This window comes from Octopus bimaculoides, chromosome 13 (genome assembly GCF_046866305.1).
Source record: "Octopus bimaculoides isolate indiv1 chromosome 13, ASM4686630v1, whole genome shotgun sequence".
Lineage (NCBI taxonomy): Eukaryota > Metazoa > Mollusca > Cephalopoda > Octopoda > Octopodidae > Octopus > Octopus bimaculoides.
In genome coordinates this window covers 10,452,393-10,470,996 of record NC_142940.1, presented here as the reverse complement: position 1 = coordinate 10,470,996, position 18,604 = coordinate 10,452,393, and the positions used below count along the sequence as shown (strand labels likewise).

The 18,604-nt window shown below is 38.8% G+C and overlaps 1 protein-coding gene across 2 annotated transcripts in view; it reads left to right on the top strand.

The window, feature by feature from the left end:
* Positions 1-18,604, top strand: part of LOC106874550 (proton-coupled zinc antiporter SLC30A9, mitochondrial) — a 38,950-nt gene that overhangs the window by 19,201 nt on the left and 1,145 nt on the right. For both annotated transcript variants that reach the window (XM_089361476.1, XM_089361477.1), the window contains exons 9-17: positions 907-1,009; positions 1,242-1,297; positions 2,033-2,168; positions 3,030-3,069; positions 7,715-7,786; positions 10,974-11,184; positions 12,166-12,228; positions 13,029-13,155; positions 17,371-17,484. In XM_089361476.1, coding sequence (XP_089217602.1) covers positions 907-1,009; positions 1,242-1,297; positions 2,033-2,168; positions 3,030-3,069; positions 7,715-7,786; positions 10,974-11,184; positions 12,166-12,228; positions 13,029-13,155; positions 17,371-17,484 — 922 coding nt within the window. The remainder of the gene's footprint in view (positions 1-906; positions 1,010-1,241; positions 1,298-2,032; positions 2,169-3,029; positions 3,070-7,714; positions 7,787-10,973; positions 11,185-12,165; positions 12,229-13,028; positions 13,156-17,370; positions 17,485-18,604) is intronic.

The following is an 18,604-nucleotide window of genomic DNA, read 5'->3' as shown; positions in this document are numbered from 1 at the left end:
TGTTTCAACACACGAATTCATATAAAGAATCGTGCAAACCAAATACAAAAATGAAGTAAAAAAAGATCATTATATTTAAAAGATAGTTATAAATTTATACAATTTTAGAGTAGAGTATGTTTAATCTCTATCGATCCACTTAAAAATGTAAAGAATGAAACTATTTTAACACACAGTATGGAAGTTAACCAGCTTCAAAAGCAGGGTCTGTTTACTTAATACAGGATACAACATTATTGCTCAATATCTCCAGATTTCTGGAGTATAAAAACTGCATCCCTCTGCCAAGCCAGTGTGGAAGCATAGGTTCATCAAACCAGTATAATCTCAAGCTCAAATTCACAGTTAGAGATTGATACTTCTTTATGCAGTTATCCTCCTCCTCCTCATCATCATTGTTGTTTAACATCTACCTTCCATGCTGTCATGGGTTGGTTGGTTTGACAGGAGCCGGCCAGACAGAAGACTGACTGTTTTTGTATGGTTTTTACGGCTGGATGCCCTTCCTAACACCAACCACCCTACAGAGTGGACCAAGTGCTTTTTATGTGTCACCATCACAGGCGAGGTCGATTTTGGCATGGTTTTTACAGCTAGATGCCCTTCTAAATTCCAGTCACTTCACGGTGTGGACTGGATGCTTTTTACATGAGGTGCAGTGAGCTGGCAGAATTGTTAGCACATTTGACAAAACGCTTAACAGCATTTCTTCCAGCTCTCTTTGTTTTGAGTTCAAATTTCTCTGAGGTAGCTTTTATCTTTCATCCTCTCAGGGGTAAATAAAAAAAAAAAGCACTAGTCAAATACAGGGGTTGATGAAACCAACTCCCTAAAATTGCTGGCCTTGTGTTGAAATTTTAAACCATTAATTTATATTAATAAAAAAAATTCTATTTTCTTTTCCAGCAATGCAATAAATACATTAGTGAAGCTAATAACTTGGCTGTACACTGGTTCCCATAGTATGTTTTCTGAATGTATTCACTCACTCGCTGACACCGTCAACCAGGTAGATTTGAATTTTTGAATTTTTGTTTAATATTTTCATTCTATTTGAGCATTTTTTTCTCCTTTAATACTTTTAAGGATAAAATTATGAAGTGTAGATCTATATATATATATATATATATATATATATATATATATATACACACACACATATATAATATATATATATATATATATATATATATATATATGTATTTGATTTTATTTTATTTCTAAATTTTTTCTTATCCCAGGTAATATTAGGAATTGGCTTATACCACTCTATTAAAAAACCTGATGCAGTTCATCCGTAAGTATTATTATTATTATTATTATTATTATTATTAAGGGGATGAACTGGCATGGGCGAAATGCTTAGCTGTATTTTGTCTGCCTTCGTGTCTAAGATGTGTGATTTTGAATGAGACATGAATTGCTTATTCCTTACAAAAGCTCATGTAAGGCCTACAATGAAATCCTGCCCTGGTGTTTTGGATGGTGCTGCTGCTACACACATAAATATCTTAGAACCACATCCAAAAGAAGACAACCTAGCCAACCGGCAAAAATTCACCAACGTACTATACAGCCTCTTACTCACATACTAATGCTGAGAAATTAGCTAACACAGGTCAGATGGAAGTTGTTGAGACAGATTTTCTGTGGCTGGATGCAATTCTTGTTGTTAACCCTCAACTGTTTCCAAGTAAGGTAATATTTTGCCTTGGCTGGATGTGTTTTCACAAAAGATTGGAAATGAAGGACACTGCTTGTATGGTGGTGACTTTTTTTTACAACTATCACACAATGTGAAAACAAGGACACACACACACGTGATAAGCTTCTTTCAGTTTCTATGTCCCAATCTATTCACAAGGTCTTGGTCAGCCCAAGACTATAGTAGAAGACACCCAATGTGCCATATAGTAGGACTGAACCTGAAACCACATGGTTTGGAAGTAACCTCTTTTACTATACACCCATACCTGACCCTACGTTATGAACGATTTTTAAAAATCTTTTGTCTTCTTCTTTTTTCAATTAGGTATGGATACCGCAATCTGAAAAATATATCCTCTCTCATCAGTGGTGTTGGCATTTTTTGTTTTGGCACTGGTTTATCTGTATATCATGGAATTCAGGGGTTACTACATCCACAAGAAATGGAATACCTTGGATGGGTGAGTTTGGTTTATTTTACCTTGTTTTAGCCCTTTAGCATTTAAACCGGCCATATCCAGCCCCCAAATATGCTACTTGTTTTTATGTCCTAACTAGCCAGATCCAGCTTATCACACCTATCCGTCAATGGCATTCTAAAAATATACTGTCACATCATTAAAATTTGAAGACTATAAGACAATTCATGATTAATTAAAAACAATGTGAATGAAAAAGCATTACATTTGACTAAGTAATGTTAAAGGGTTAAATATTTCTATAACTCTTTACATTCTGAGTTCAAATTCCACCAAAGTTACCTTTGCCTTTTGTCCTTTCAGGGTTGATAAAACAATTTACCAATCCAAGTTGGTAGATTGGTAGAATTGTAAGAGCATCAGATTGGATGCCTTGCATTATTTGTCCTTCCAGTTTTTTACAGTCTGAGTTCAAATATTACCAAGGTCAATTTTGTCTTTTATCTTTTTGTTGGGGGTTGATGAAAAAAATACCAATCCAGGTTATAGATTGGTGGACTTGTGAGAACATTGCAATGGATGTCTTGTAGTGTTAGTTCCAGCTCTTTGTGTTCTGGGTTCAAATCCTGCCATGGCCCTCCTTGGGTGGTAAACTTAATCTGCCACTCACTCCCTATTACTCCTTCCATACTATGGATGCCTTTAACAGATTCCACTCTGTAACAAGCATTTGGGCCATGTTTTCAGTTTGGTGATACCTCCCTCCGCCAACTAGCCTTGGAGTCCTTGTAAAGGGTCATTTGCACTGTCTTCTTGATTAACACATTACAAAAACAAAACAAAACAAAGATTAAAGCTACTTAAGAGTTTTAATTATTCTTTATTGTATTATCTAATTTACAGGCAATTGCTGCTCTGCTTGGTACTATGGTGTCTGAAGGTGGTAAGTGTACATTTTTTAGTCTCTTTTACGATTAAATTTTTTGGTATCTTTTTGGCACATTGAGCAAGTATCTTCCACTATACCTCTTGAGCTAACCCCAAAGCCTTGTGAGTGGTTTTGGTAGATGGTTAGTATTAGGGAAAGAAACCTTCTTTCTCTTTTCTGCCTCGCTAGTTACTTGGTGACCTTGCATGTGTTGGTAGCATGAACAAAATAAAAAACACCCAGCACACACTGTAAAGTGGTTTATGTGTGTAAGGGTGTCCAGCCATAGAAACTATGTGAAAGCTGACGCTGGAGTTTGATGCAGTCATGTAGCTCATCAGATCCTATCAAACTGTCCAAGGCCTTTGTAGCGTGAAAGCAGACATTAAATGATGATGATATGTACGTGGTCTGATCAATAAGTATCCAGACTCTCTGTAAAGTGGTTGGCGTTAGGAAGGGCATCCAGTTATAGAAACCCTACCTAAGGCGGCGAGCTGGCAGAATCGTTAGCATGCCGGGCGAAATACTTAACGGTATTTCGTCTGCCGCTACGTTCTGAGTTCAAATTTCACCGAGGTCGACTTAGCCTTTTCTCCTTTCGGGGTTGATTAAATAAGTACCAGTTATGCACTGGGGTCATTATAATCGACTTAATCTGTTTGTCTGTCCTTGTTTAGCCCCTTGTGGGCAATAAAGAAATAAGAAACCCTACCTAAATAGACATGGATCGTGGGCAGCTCTCAGGCTGGCCATCTCCTATCAAACTGTCCAACCCATGCCAGCATGGAAAACTGATGTTAAATGATGATGGAAGTAGATTTAGCTGCTATTTCTTGCAGGTAGAAGTTTACACTGCGTCTATGGAAGGGCAGTGATGGTACAAGGCTATTTATTCATAGACAGGGAGCATAGGTGTGTTTACCTTGTTTGCAGTATGTGACTGCAACTTAACTTTGTTTCGGCCCCCATGGAAGAACAAAAGAGAATGCAAGTCCAGTTTGATGAGGTTTGAACTTAGGATAGAGAGGGAGCAAAAACTAAATACTGCAAGGCAGTGTGTTATTCCAACACACTACAGTTTCTGTTTCTGCATTGCTTTCATAGAACCGAACAAACAAGGCCAAAATGATTTCACTATATTTAGCATCTTATCTCTACATCTGTGTGATAAATTAATCCTGTGGACGCACTCAACAAACCAATACAGTAAAACATGTGAACTGAATTATTTCTAATAAATGAATTATTGTTATCTCTCTAGAAATACACTACAAACTCTAGTGTTCTTAAGCACTGGTCTTATACTTGATTCAACATTTTGGCATAAAGCCAGCAATTTTGAGAGAGTGGGGTAAGTTAATTACATCAACCTACCTCCCCTATGGAGGCGCAATGGCCCAGTGGTTAGGGCAGCGGACTCGCGGTTTCAATTCCCAGACCGGATGTTGTGAGTGTTTATTGAGCGAAAACACCTAAAGCTCCACGAGGCTCCAGCAGGAGAGGGTAAGTTGATTACATCATCCCCAGTGCTCAGCTGGTATTTATTTTATCGATCTTGAAAGGAAGAATTGGTGGAATTTGAACTCGGAATGTAAAGACAGCTGAAATGCTGCTAACCATTTTGCCTGGCGTGCTAATGACTCTGCTAGCTTTCCACCTTCAGTAGTGTTCCTATATTAGCTGTTGTAATGTCTAAATGTCAACTGGTTCATCTTATTGGTGTATAAGTTGTTTAGCTCTTGGTCAGACTGGAATGAGCAGCCCCATGTTTAAAGTCATCAGATGTGTTCTAGCTGTGATCAGCCCATCTCTGCCACACTTTTTTTTTTCTTTTAGAGTTAAACTAAACTGTATCTAAGATAATATCACCTAATCTGTCCATTTTCCTTAAGTGTTGTTAGGCACAGGTATGGCAGAGTAGGTAAAAAGTTTGCTTCATAACCACATGGCTTCAGGTTCAGTTCTACTGTGGGGCACCTTGGGAAAGTGTCTTCTGCTCTGACCTCCATCTGAGCAATGTCTTGTGAGTGGAATTTTTAGTAAGCTTGTGTGTGACCATGTGCATATATTTGTGTGTGTGTATATATGTGTGAGCAAATGTGTGTGTGTATATATGTGTGGGTGTGTATATATATATATATATATATATATATATATATATGTGTGTGTGTGTGTGTTTATGTATATATGTGTATATATATGTCTGTATATATGTGTATATATATATGTATATATATGTGTATGTATGTATGTATATATATATATATATATACATACATACACACACACATATGCACGTATGTATATATATGTATATATATATATATATATATATATATATATATATATATATATATATATATATATATATGTTGTGCATGTGTGTGTATGTGCATACTTTTTTATGTTTTATTTGTCACCTTTGAAGAGAAACCATAATTATATTTACATTCTGTGTTGACATCATGACTGGTTGCTGTGCGCTTTGAAAGGTGTGTTGAATATAAAAATCCCTTACCTGCAGAACAGGTGAAGGTTGGTGACAAGAAGAACATTTGATTGTAAAATTTAAAATCTTCCCTGAAAATCAATTCCCATCTAAGCCTAACTTGCATGGAAAAATAAAAGAAATTGTTGAACAAACAAATGAATGAACAAATGGTTAGTGTGTGAGTTAGAGGTAATTTGGCTGCTATTTTCTGTAAATCAAAGATTCACATAAAGGGCCTTCTCCTTTGTTTGTTACAATTCCTGCTATTTAGAAAGATGGCTTGATGGAATTCTGCTTTAGGCATGCCATATAAACCCTCATAGCATAAATCAACCTACACAAGTTAATGTGTGAAAAACAAAATAGGAATTTTGAAAGAAGTTTCTATAAAACTAGTTTATAATCATTGAATGGTTATGGGAGACCACTAGAACAGAATAATAATCAGAGGGGTCCATGAATAAAAGATGGTTGAGAACTCCTACACTATATGAATATCCTATTCATTTATTAATCCTGACAAAAAAAATCTTTGTTAGGATTAAAATATGAATAGAATATTGTGTTAGGTTATCAGTGAACAAAAAACATGACTGATGTTGTAGCACGACCCAGTGTAATTTTGTTATTATAAGTCCTTGCTTTCTTTAGTAATTTTCATGAAGAAATCTAATATAGATGGTTTCTAGTTCATAGAAATAACTAAAAAAAGACACATGCTGGGTGGGATAAGAAAACATGAATAATATATCACTGTGCAAAATCAGCTCTAGTTTGATTAAAAGAATCTTTTTTCCTCACAAAAAAAGAACAAAAAACACGTGGAGAGGCATTTGTAAAATGCCATACTTTGAAAGGGGTATTGAGATTTTCGTAGACTTTTGTGTACTAAATTAATGTAATTACATCATACAATGGCATAATGCTATATATATATATATATATATATATATATATATATAAAACTCAGTATGTGTGTGTGTGTGTGTGTGTGTAAGCCCTCATAACTTCTGAGGTTCACGTTTGATTTTCTTCAAACTGGGAACATACATTACTTATGTTCCAGAGATGGTTTTAGACTCCTAAAATTTTTCACATAAAGAGTAATGGGGCCTCTGGGGCCAGAAAACTCTCTTTTCCTGGGGTAAGTACAACCACTGTGGAAAAGGAAGGTAACTCTTTGCGAAGTAACTTTTGTTAAAATTTGCTAAGGTATTGAGACTATTTACCTTTTTTCATTGACATTTCATTATTAACGTACAATTGTCATCTTAGTTTATTACATCATATTTCTTGACATAGCATCTCCGAAGAATCACAAACCCACTCCGCCCTCTTTTTCATGACAAGGTTTAGAGCCTGGAATCTTCCAAACAGACGCATAACATGTCACATAGTCGAATTAGCCCTTCATTTACGCCACAAATGTTTTGCTGTCAATGCTGTACTTCTTTGTATCACGTTTCATCTTAACTGTACTATCTATACAAACTATGCCATTTAAATCCTGAGTATGTCTGCTAGTAATACAATAAATTTCATCTCCTCCAATACCCCCTCTTTTCAAAGATTCTTTCCCTAGCAAGTTACTTGGTGACCCGGCCAGTGTTGGTGCCACTTAAAACGCACCACTGTAAAGTGGTTGGCATTTGGAAAGGCAACCAGCTGTAAAAACTGCTAAAACTGACCTCGCCTGTGCTAGTGCCATGTAAAAAACACTCGGCTCACTCTGCTGGTCAGTTGGCGTTAGGAAGGGCATCCAACCGTAAAAACCCTGCCAAAACAGACACAGTAGCCTGTTGTAGACTTCTACTTGGCCAGCTCCTGTCAAACCGTCCAGCCCACCGAGGTCGTCTTTGTCTTTCATCCTTTCAGGGTTGATAAATTAAGTACCAGTTGAGTCTATGTGAACGACTTTCTCCCTCCCCAGAAAATCCGGGCCTTGTGCCCTTTAGTAGAAAGGATTATTAAGCTGGGATTTAAAACCTGGATTTCATGGAAGGTTTAATTTAGATTGCTTTAATGCAGAAAATTTTTATTATGGAACCATGGGCTGTCTTGAGTGGCATCAAAAGGGTCAATTTAGGGAGATTAAGATTGTGATGTCTCCCCTACTTAATTTTTTTTGTTTTAAATTCGAAAATAATTTTCTCATTTTCTCAACAGCCACTCTTATTGTTGCCATTGCTGAAGTGAGAAAGAGTTCAAAGGCAAAGAACATGAAATTCTGGGAATATGGTAAGTGAATTTCGTTATGACAAACCAGTTGAGTAAAACAGCTTATGAGAGTGAGAGAGAGAGAGAGACATTCTGACTGATCTGCAAGGGAGACAACTACATTTGCTAATTGGTACATGCGTGTGTGTTTGTATTTGTGTGTTTGTGTGTGTGTGTGTGAATTATAGTGCGAACTAACTTTGTTGAGTATAAGCTTAGATTATGGTTTGGCAAAGGATTAATTACCTGCTGAACTGTATCTGTTAGATTTGGGAGTTAAGAAGATACACTGCTTGAATAAAATACTGTCATTTATGGTACTATTTTTAAGATTCTGAAGGTGTTGGACTCACAATCACAAGTTTGCAGGTTCATTTCCTGGACTGGGCAGCACATTGAATAAGACACTTCATTTCATGTTGTTCCATTCCAGTCAGCTGAAAAACGAGCACCAGGTTATTACTGGTACAACTCTCTCTCTCTCCGTTCAGCTCTCGCATCTTGGATACTTTAGTGGATTAGATGAAGTGTGGAAAGGTCGTGAGAGAGTGTCCATGTCTGCTTGTGACTATATCGGGCCCCCTTAAAAATCCCTTCACTTTCCCATCCACTCATGCAACATACTCAACAGCATGTCATCTGTCAGTGAAAAGATCGGTGGAATCATTCGATTTCCATACACAAATCATTTTCCTCCTGAAACTGATAAAAAATACATACATTAAGTTCACCTTTCTCTAAGCTGCACACTAAATTTCCCAGGTAAAAAATAGTGGCTTATACACCAGAAAAAAACGGTACACATCAGGGGTTAACTGTTTAGGGGTAATTATCCTAGGGAGTTGTTGTCCCCAGGGGTAATTGTCCTTGGTGGGGTTTTTGTCCATGGGAGGTAGATGTCCTAGACTCATTACAAAGTCATCGTTATTTGCAAGTGATGACCTTGGGTTTTATGTTTTGGTACTTTTTACATGCCACCGGCACGGGAGCCAGTCTGGGGGCATTGGCATCAGCCATGTTTGAATGGTGCTTTTTAGCACCACGTAAAGAGCACCATTTGAACGTGGTTGATGCCAGTGTCCCCTGACTGGCTCTCGTACTGGTGGCACTTCTACTATAGTCTTCATTTGAAGCCTTGTGAGAGGATCCTGTAGATGGAAACTAAAAGAAGCTTGTCATGCATATACATATGAGTATGTGTTTGTGTCCCCCGCCACACACTGGTGTGTTCATGTCCCCGTAACTTAGCAGTTCAGCAAAAGGGACAAATAAAATAAGTACCTGGCTTAAAAAAAAATAAAACAAAGTACTAGAGTCGATTCATTCAATTACAAATTCTTCGAGATGATGCCCCAGCATGGCCGCAATCTAATGACAGAAACAAGTAAAGAATAAAAGTTATAATGATTGCCTCACCTTCTACTTAACTGGTCTTCTGTTATTGTTATCATCTAAGCCTAGGTTGGACTTGAACCATCATTCCCCCTGCTATCCAATGTTCACTTTCCCCTAATGGTGATGTATGTGATCTGAGTAGGTTTTAGGTGCTATTTCTAGCAGGTTGAACAACCCCCGTAAGGGCTCCTTCCCTGGATCTGATCTTAATGGAGGCCACTGAGAGGAGAGAGGTTATAGATTTTTTTAATTTACTTCTTCTTTCACTCAGTTTATTGCTTGAGTGATTGATTACTAGTTTGATAAGGATATACATAATTATTTATCTAATGAATTTGGAAATTGCCTGATGCGATAATATTGTGAGAAATAGACTTGTTGGCGCCAACCAGATAGATAAAAATTTCATCTTTCCTCTCATTGTTTCTGTCCCCCTTTACTTTTTGTCTGTTCTGAATAATTATCAGTAATTATCCATCCATTATTGATATTTTTAATTTAATTTATGGTTATATGTATGTATGTATGTATGTGTGTGTGTGTGTAAATATATATATATATATATATATATATATATATATATATATAAAATTTATGACCATTGATATATGCACATATATGAACAATAATATACATACATACATATATATATGTATACATATATATTTATATATATATGTATGCATATGTACATATATTTGTATACATATATATTTATATATATATGTATACATATGTATATTTATATATATATATGCATACATATGTATATATATATATGTGTATGTATACATATGTATATATATATGTGTATGTATATATATATATATATGTATATATATATATATGTATATATATATATATATGTATATATATATATATGTATATATATATATATATATATATATATATGTATATATATGTATGTATACATATGTATTGATATATATAAGTGGAGATGAATTATTCAGCAATGTACTTTTAATGAAAGATGAACATGGTGTAATGTATATAGTGGAAAGAAAGTATATTATATTAGGGTTGTGTGGTTAAAAAGTTTGCTTCCCAGCCACATGGTTTTGAGTTCAGTCGTAGAAACCAAGCCAAAACCAGACTGGAACCTAGTACAGCTCTCTGGTTTACCAGTTCCAGTCAAACCATCTACCCATACCAGCATGGAAAGCAGACTCTGCATGATTTTCTTTTATTTTTTATTGCTTATTTGTTCCAGTCACTAGACTGTGGCCATGCTGGGGCACCACCTTGAGTTTTTAGTTGAATGAATTGACTCCCAATAATTCTTTTTTTTTTTTTTTTTTTCAAAGAGTGACACTTATTCTGTTGGTATCTTTTTGCAAAGCACTAAGTTTACGGGGACACAAACACACCAACACCGGTTGTCAAGTGGTGATGTGGGGGACAAACACAGACACAAGGACACACACACACACACACACATATAATAAGGCGGTGAGCTGGCAGAAACGTTAGCACACCGGGCGAAATGCTTAGCGGTATTTCGTCTGCCGCTACGTTCTGAGTTGAAATTCCGCTGAGGTCGACTTTACCTTTCATCCTTTCGGGGTCGATTAAATAAGTACCAGTTACGCACTGGGGTCGATATAATCAACTTAATCCGTTTGTCTGTCCTTGTTTGTCCCCTCTCTGTGTAACCCCTTGTGGGCAATAAAGAAATAACACACACACATATACGACGATGATGATGATGAATGATGATGTGTGACAAGAAGAATTGTTTGTTTATTGGAATTTTACTAACAGAAAATTATTTTTTTCTTTTCCTTTTTTCCAGTCACCCGGGGTAATGATCCTAACGTCAATGTTGTTTTGCTGGAAGACTTAGCAGCCGTACTCGGAGTAGGCATTGCAGCCACTTGTCTGACAATATCTCAGGTCACTGGAAGCCCTTTTGCAGACGCCATTGGTTCACTCTTGGTGGGTGGCATCTTAGGAAGTGTCGCCAGTTTCATTATTTACAGCAATATAGAGGTTTTAGTGGGAAAGTAAGATTCTGTTGTTCTTCCGTTCTTTCATTCTGTCATTCCACCATTCTTCATGGCTGTGAAGTGTGGGCATGTCTGTGTGGTTGAAAAAGCTTGCTTCCCGGTTGTGTGGTTTCTAGGTTCAAACTCACTGTGTGGCACCTAGGGCAAATATCTTCTACTATAGCCTTGGGCGAATCAAATCCTTGAGAGGGAATTTGGTGCTTCAACATGGCCTTGGTCAAATGACTGAAATTAGTGAAAGATAAAATATTAATAATCCATTCTTTTTTTTTTATTCTTTTATTTGTTTCAGTCATTTGACTGCGGCCATGCTGGAGCGCCGCCTTTGGTCGAGCAAATCGATCCCAGGACTTATTCTTTGTAAGCCTAGTACTTATTCTATCGGTCTCTCTTGTCAAACCGCTAAGTGATGGGGACGTAAACACACCAACATCGGTTGTCAAGCGATGTTGGGGGACAAACATATACATATATATATATATATATATGACGGGCTTCTTTTCAGTTTCCGTCTACCAAATCCACTCACAAGGCTTTGGTCAGCCCGAGGCTATAGTAGAAGACACTTGCCCAGGGTGCCAAGCAGTGGGGACTGAACCTTGAACCAAGTTGTTGGTAATCAAGCTACTTACCACACAGCCACTCCTGCGCCTATGTTTACATTATTTACATTATTTACATAATGTAAATAATGAACATAATTCCTCATCTCTTGAATATAGAACAGTGTTAATAATCCAGTTTCTGGAACCAAAATTAATGCGAAATTTTGCAGAAGGTTTTAATTTAGATAATTTAAAAACAAGAAGTTTGTGACAGAACCAGCAGTAGTCTTAGGAAAGTTGGTATCAACGAGGTTTCATTAGTTCTGCTCTTTCTGTTTGATTAGTGCCAAATCTTGTTCAAAGAAAAACAAATACAGAATTGCCCTTATTTTGTCGTCTTTAACTGTTGTGTATTAAATTTTGGCTTTTGCAGGTCAATTCCACTGGACAAAAAATTACTCATTAGTCAAGAATTGGAGAATGATCGAATGATAAGGTGAGAGTTATTTTGGCAATTTTGTCTGTTTTGTCAGTGACAAGTGACCGAGACCGTGGCAATATGCTGTGCTTGAGAAGGACTCATCCAGCCAAGCGTAACCGTAGTCGTGGCCATTGTCAGTGTCGTGTAAATGGTACCTGTGAAATTGTAATTGTGGCCGCTGCTGGGAGCATGGTCTTCGAATGTTGGGCCTCACAGAGGCAATGACAAGTGACCGAGACCTTGTTGATAAGCTGTGCTTCGGCCTTATGCTTGTGGTAGCAATGGGTTACATTTTTAACTTCCTGGTGGAGGTTGGCAGGAGCAACTATTTCTGTTGCCATTAGCAAAGTCATTAGTGCAGTTAACAGTATTATTGTTAGTTTTACTGTTGTTATCATCATCATCATCATTGCCATAAGTCATCACCACCACCACCACCATCACAAACCATAACACATACACAGACACACGCCATGCACATACACACAGGCCATAACACTTGCACACATATACACAAACACACACAGAGGCCATAACACATACACACATGAGCTATAACACTCACGCACACACGCAATACGCAGTAATAGCAACGACCAAATCATGACCCAAATTTCTTGAAATAAAGTCTTTCATTTTAGTATGTGTTTTACAAGATTCTTCACGTAAAATCTTATCTTGGTAGGGTCATTTTTCCAGTAAATAACACAAATATAGTGCATGTGTTTCTTATTGGGAGAAGAAAAAAAACGACCCTACCAAAAGACAACATCGCATATCGTTATTTAAAAAGAAAAATTGATTTATTCGTTTAGATCTTTACATGACGTGAAAGCTACAGAAATAGGTGGAGAAGTTCGATTTAAAGCCGAGGTGGACTTTGATGGTATGGAGATCACGCGTGCTTACCTTTTGAAAGTTGATTTAGAAAATTTGCTGACTGTGAGTAATAATTTTAATTGATTTTTGTTAATTATGTTGTTGTGTGTGTTTGTAAAAAGATGGAGCGAAGAGAGAAATAAATGTAATTTCTGTTTTTAAATCTTTTACTTGTTTCAGTTATTAGACTGGGGCCATGCTGGGGCCATGCTGGGACACTGCCTTCAAGAATTTTAGTCAAATGAATCAGCCTCAGTACTTTTTTTTTTTTAAATTCCTGTTACTTATTCTATTGATACTTTTGCCGAACTGCTAAGTCACAGGGACAGAAACACACCAATACCAGTTGTCAACCAGTGATGGTGGGACACATACATACATGTATATATATATATACGACGGGCTTCTTATTTCTTTATTGCCCACAAGGGGCTAAACATAGAGGGGACAAACAAGGACAGACAGAGGGGTTAAGTCGATTACATCAACCCCAGTGCATAACTGGTACTTTATTTATCGACCCCGAAAGGATGAAAGGCAAAGCAAAATGAGGGGCATTAAAAACGACCAGGCCAAAACTTCTCATACCCTTTATAGTATTATCATACTCACATCTTGATGGTCTCCCTTTGATACAATATATTACAGTACTCAGCTATTCTCTCTCTCTATATATACTGTACAGTGTTACCTTACTGAACATTATTTACATTCAATGGATATTTGTCCTCATCTTGTTTGTTGTTAACACAACGTTTCGGCTGATATACCCTCCAGCCTTCATCAGGTGTCTTGGGGAAATTTCATCATCATCATCATCATTGTCGTTTAATGTCTGCTTTCCATGCTAGCATGGGTTGGACGATTTGACTGAGGACTGGTGAAAACCAGATGGCTACACCAGGCTCCAATCTGATTTGGCAGAGTTTCTACAGCTGGATGCCCTTCCTAACGCCAACCACTCAGAGAGTGTAGTGGGTGCTTTTACATGCCATCGGCACGAAGGCCAGTCAGGCGGTACTGGCAACGGCCAGGAACCTGGGTTTTCATTTCTAAGGTATTTTTTGGTGTTATCATTATTATTATTATCATTCAGGTCACTGCCTGGAATCAAACTTGGAATCTTGGGGTTAGTAGCCCGCACTCTTAACCACTACGCCATATGCCCATGGGCATAACAACAAACAAGATGAGGACAAATATCTGTCAAATGTAAATAATGTACATAATACCTCATCTCTTAAATATGAAACTGTATTACCTTACTGAACTTAACTGGTTCCCTCTTTGTCTTCTGTACAAATCTGAATAATATTGGTTTCAGATTTTTGCACAAGGCCTGCAGTTTTAGGGGTAGCAGGGTAAGTCAATTACATTGATCCCCTCCCCCACCTTCCGAAAAAAAGATGAAAGGCAAAATCAACTTTGATCGTATTTGAACTCAGAATGTGAAGATGGACGAAATGCAGCTAAGCACTTTGCCAGGTGCTCTACCGATTCTGCCAGGTGCTCTACCGATTCTGCCAGGTGCTCTACCGATTCTGCCAGGTGCTCTACCGATTCTGCCAGGTGCTCTACCGATTCTGCCAGCTTTGCTGCTGCTTTGCAGATCTGAATAATATTTGGTATTTTGTGAGGTCAAAGGTTCTTTTTTTTTGTTTTGTTTTCAACATTTCCATTCGTAACCTGAATGAAACGGTGATGATGTAATAGCAGCAGGCAGTGGTGGGGTTGGGTGGTAGTGGTGGTGGTGGTGGTGTTGGGTGGTGGTAGTGATGGTGTTGGGTAGTAGTGGTGACAGTAGTGGTGGTGGTAATGGTGTTGGGTGGTGGTAGTGATGGTAGTGGTGATGATAGTGTGGTGGTAGTGTTGGGTGGTGGTGATTGTGGTGATAGTAGTGGTGTTGGGTGGTAGTGGTGGTGGTGGTGTTAAGTAGTGGTGGTGGTGGTGTTGGGTGGTAGTGGTGGTGGTGGTGTTGGGTGGTGGTAGTGATGGTGTTGGGTAGTAGTGGTGACAGTAGTGGTGGTGGTAATGGTGTTGGGTGGTGGTAGTGATGGTAGTGGTGATGATAGTGTGGTGGTAGTGTTGGGTGGTGGTGATTGTGGTGATAGTAGTGGTGTTGGGTGGTAGTGGTGGTGGTGGTGTTAAGTAGTGGTGGTGGTGGTGTTGGGTGGTAGTGGTAGCGATAGTGGTGATGGTGGTGGTGTTGGTGATGGTGTTGGGTGGTAGTGGTAGCGATAGTGGTGATGGTGATGGTGTTGGGTGGTAGTGGTAGCGATAGTGGTGATGGTGGTGGTGTTGGTGATGGCAGTGATGGTGTTGGATGGTAGTGGTGTTGGGATTAGGTAGCGGTGGTGGTTGTGATGGGTGGTGATGGTGGTGGTGTTGGGTGGTGATGGTGATGTTGGGTGGTGGTGGTGATGTTAGATACTTCAAAGTGCAAGATAATTAGCGGCAGAATCGTTGCCAAGCAAAATGCTTAGTGGCATAAATACCAGCTGCACTCTGGGCTTGATGCAGTCGACTTACCCCACTCCCTGAAATTGCTGGCCTTGTGCCAAAGTTCAAACAGATATTAGTAATAGTGGTGGTGGCATTGTTGTTGGTAGCGGCAGCAACAGACAATGATGGCGGTGGTGGTGGTGGTGGTGGTGTGGTAGTGGTAGCAGCAATAGACAATGGTGGTGGTGGTGGTGGTAGCAGTAGTAGACGATGGTGGTGGTGGTGGTGGTAGTAATAGATAGTGATGGTGGTGGTGGTGGTGGTAGTAATAGATAGTGATGGTGGTGGTGGTGGCAGCAATAGACAATGGTGATGGTGGCGGCTGTGGTGGTGGTGGTAGCAGCAATAGACAATGGTGGTGGTGGTGGTAGCAGTAGACAATGGTGGTGGTGGTGGTGGTAGCAGTAGCCGGTGATGGTAGTGGTAATAGCAATAGACAATGGTGGTGGTGGTGGTGGTGGTGGTGGTAGCAGCAGTAGATGGTGGTGGTGGTGGTAGTAATAGATAGTGATGGTGGTGGTGGCAGCAATAGACAATGGTGGTGGTGGTGGTGGTAGCAATAGACTGAGGGTGATGGTAGTAGCAGTAGATGGTGGGGGTAGTGTTAATGGTAGTAATATTATTATTAGTAGTAGCAGCAGCAGTGGTGGTGCTAGTGATGTTAGATAATTTAAAGTCCATTATATGCAAGCAGGTTATTTCATATTACATACCATACATTATTTATTAATCGAAAAAAATATTTCACCGATGCAGTGACTCACAGAGCCAGAACAATGTACTCCATTGCTCACTGAAAATAACTTTTTGTCCTTTTTTCTTTTTTCTCATTGTTTTTACGCTTGGTGGCTTTGGTTGTAGTTGGGGGTGGTTAGGGCGGTAGTGATAGTGGTGCTGGTGTTGATAGTAGCAGTGAGGGTGGTCGTGATAATAGCGTATTGGTTGGTTGGTTTGTTGTACCGGTGGTGGTAGTGGTAATAGCAATAGCAGTTGGGGTGGTGCTGGTGTGGTAGCAGCTATGGTGGTGGTGTGGTGGTGGTTGTGAGTGTAAGGGTTTGTTTTCGTAGTGGTGGTAGTAGTGGTTTCAATGAGGTGATGTTGGAGGTAGTGGTAGTAGTTGGCGATGTGGTGGTGGTTAAAGTGGTAGTAAGAAGGGGTTAGCCTGGTAGTAGTGTTGGCTTAGGTTGTGTAGTGGTGGTAGTGGTGGGCCTAGTGGTCAAGAGAGAGACAGGCTGGTCTCTTCACTCCATGCCTAGCATCTTTTATCTTTTACTTCTCTCTATCATTAGGCTGTGGTGGCCATGCTGGGGCACTGCCTTAAAGTGTTTAGTCAAACAAATTGCCCCCAGTTACTTTTTCTTTTTAAGCCTGGTACTTATTCTATCAGCTTCTTTTGCCAAACTGCTAAGTTATAGGGACATAAATAAAACAACACCAGTTGTCAAGCAGTGACTGGGGGCAAACACAAACATGACAAACACACACACACACACACACACACACACACACACACATACAATAGGCTTCTTTCAGTTTTCCATCTACCAAATCCACTCACAAGGCTTTGGTCGGCCCGAGGCTATAGTAGAAGACACTTGCCCAATGTGCCATGCAGTGGAACTGAACCCGGAACCATGTGGTTGGTAAGCAAGCTACTTACCATACGGCCACTCCTGCACCTATGTATAAAGAATTTGCTGATTAATTTCTTTCCCGAAAGTTGTTAATTGTAATTAAAGCCTATTAAAAATTATTTTCTTTCACTTGTTTTTTCAGGAAATGCAAAATTTGAAAAAAACCGACGATGCAGAAAATTTCCTGCTTATGCATGGTGAGCGCATCATAGATACGCTTGGTGAGGAAGTTGACAGGATTGAGAAGAAGCTGAAGGTAAGGGAAATGTACAGGGCTAAGGGGTTTAAGAGGGGCATGACAGTGGTGTTGGTGGTGGTGCTTCTGACTGTCGTTAGTACTGAATCCCACATATAGGAATTCCATTTTTCTTATCCCCCAATACTATACCCCACTCCATTGAGGGAGTCTTGCATTGTGGGTACTTGGTAATTTCACTAGTGTTGGTATCCCTAAAAATGCACCTAGTACACTCTGATGGGTGGTTGGTGTTAGGAAGGGCATTCAGCTGTAAAAACCATGCTAAAGCTGACATTGGGGCTTGGTGCATCCCTCTTGCTTGTCACCTCCATTATTAGCTTTGAAAAAATAACTGTTAAAATTGAATTGCACTCTTCAAAACTCGCACTAAGAATAAAACTAGGTAAAATTACTACCTGCTTTTATAGCAAGTTGATGCAGGTAGTTTATCCCATCCCCCTTCCGACTTTTAGTTCATGCAGTTGAAAAAAACCGCATTGTTTATGGGATGATCCACTATGTATGTATGTATGCATGTTGAGGAGATACTTATAATCTTGGATATCATCTCATAAGCACATCATGCCAGATTTTGGCTTGTGTAGTATTTCAAGATCACAAGACTTTGCTTGATATAAATGGATGCACCACACAACTCCAAGGGAAGATCCAGTAGGCTTAGTATATGCTATGCAGAGTGGATGATAAAAGTAATGATTTAACCCTTTAGCATTCAGATTATTTTGTCAAATGCAATGCTTATTTATTCATATTGTTTTGAATTAAGCATGAATCACTTTGTAGCTTCAAGGGTTTGATGTGGTAGTTTATTTTTAGAGTGACATTGTAGGATAGGTATGAGGGGCCAGATTTGGCCAGTTTGAACCTAAAACAGGTAGAATATTTTGGCTGGATGTGGTTGGTTTAAATGCTAAAAGGTTAAGTGAGGAAAGGAGGAGTCAAATTGACATTACAATTGTTTCTCTAAGCAGACAACATTTATTCCATATCTCATACTATGTTATGTAATACATGCCATAATATATGGAAATATGTACAGGAGAAAACATGTCAAGCTAAGTGCAAATCATAGTTGTAGCCAGTGCTGGTGACACATGAAAGGCACTCATGCTGCTGG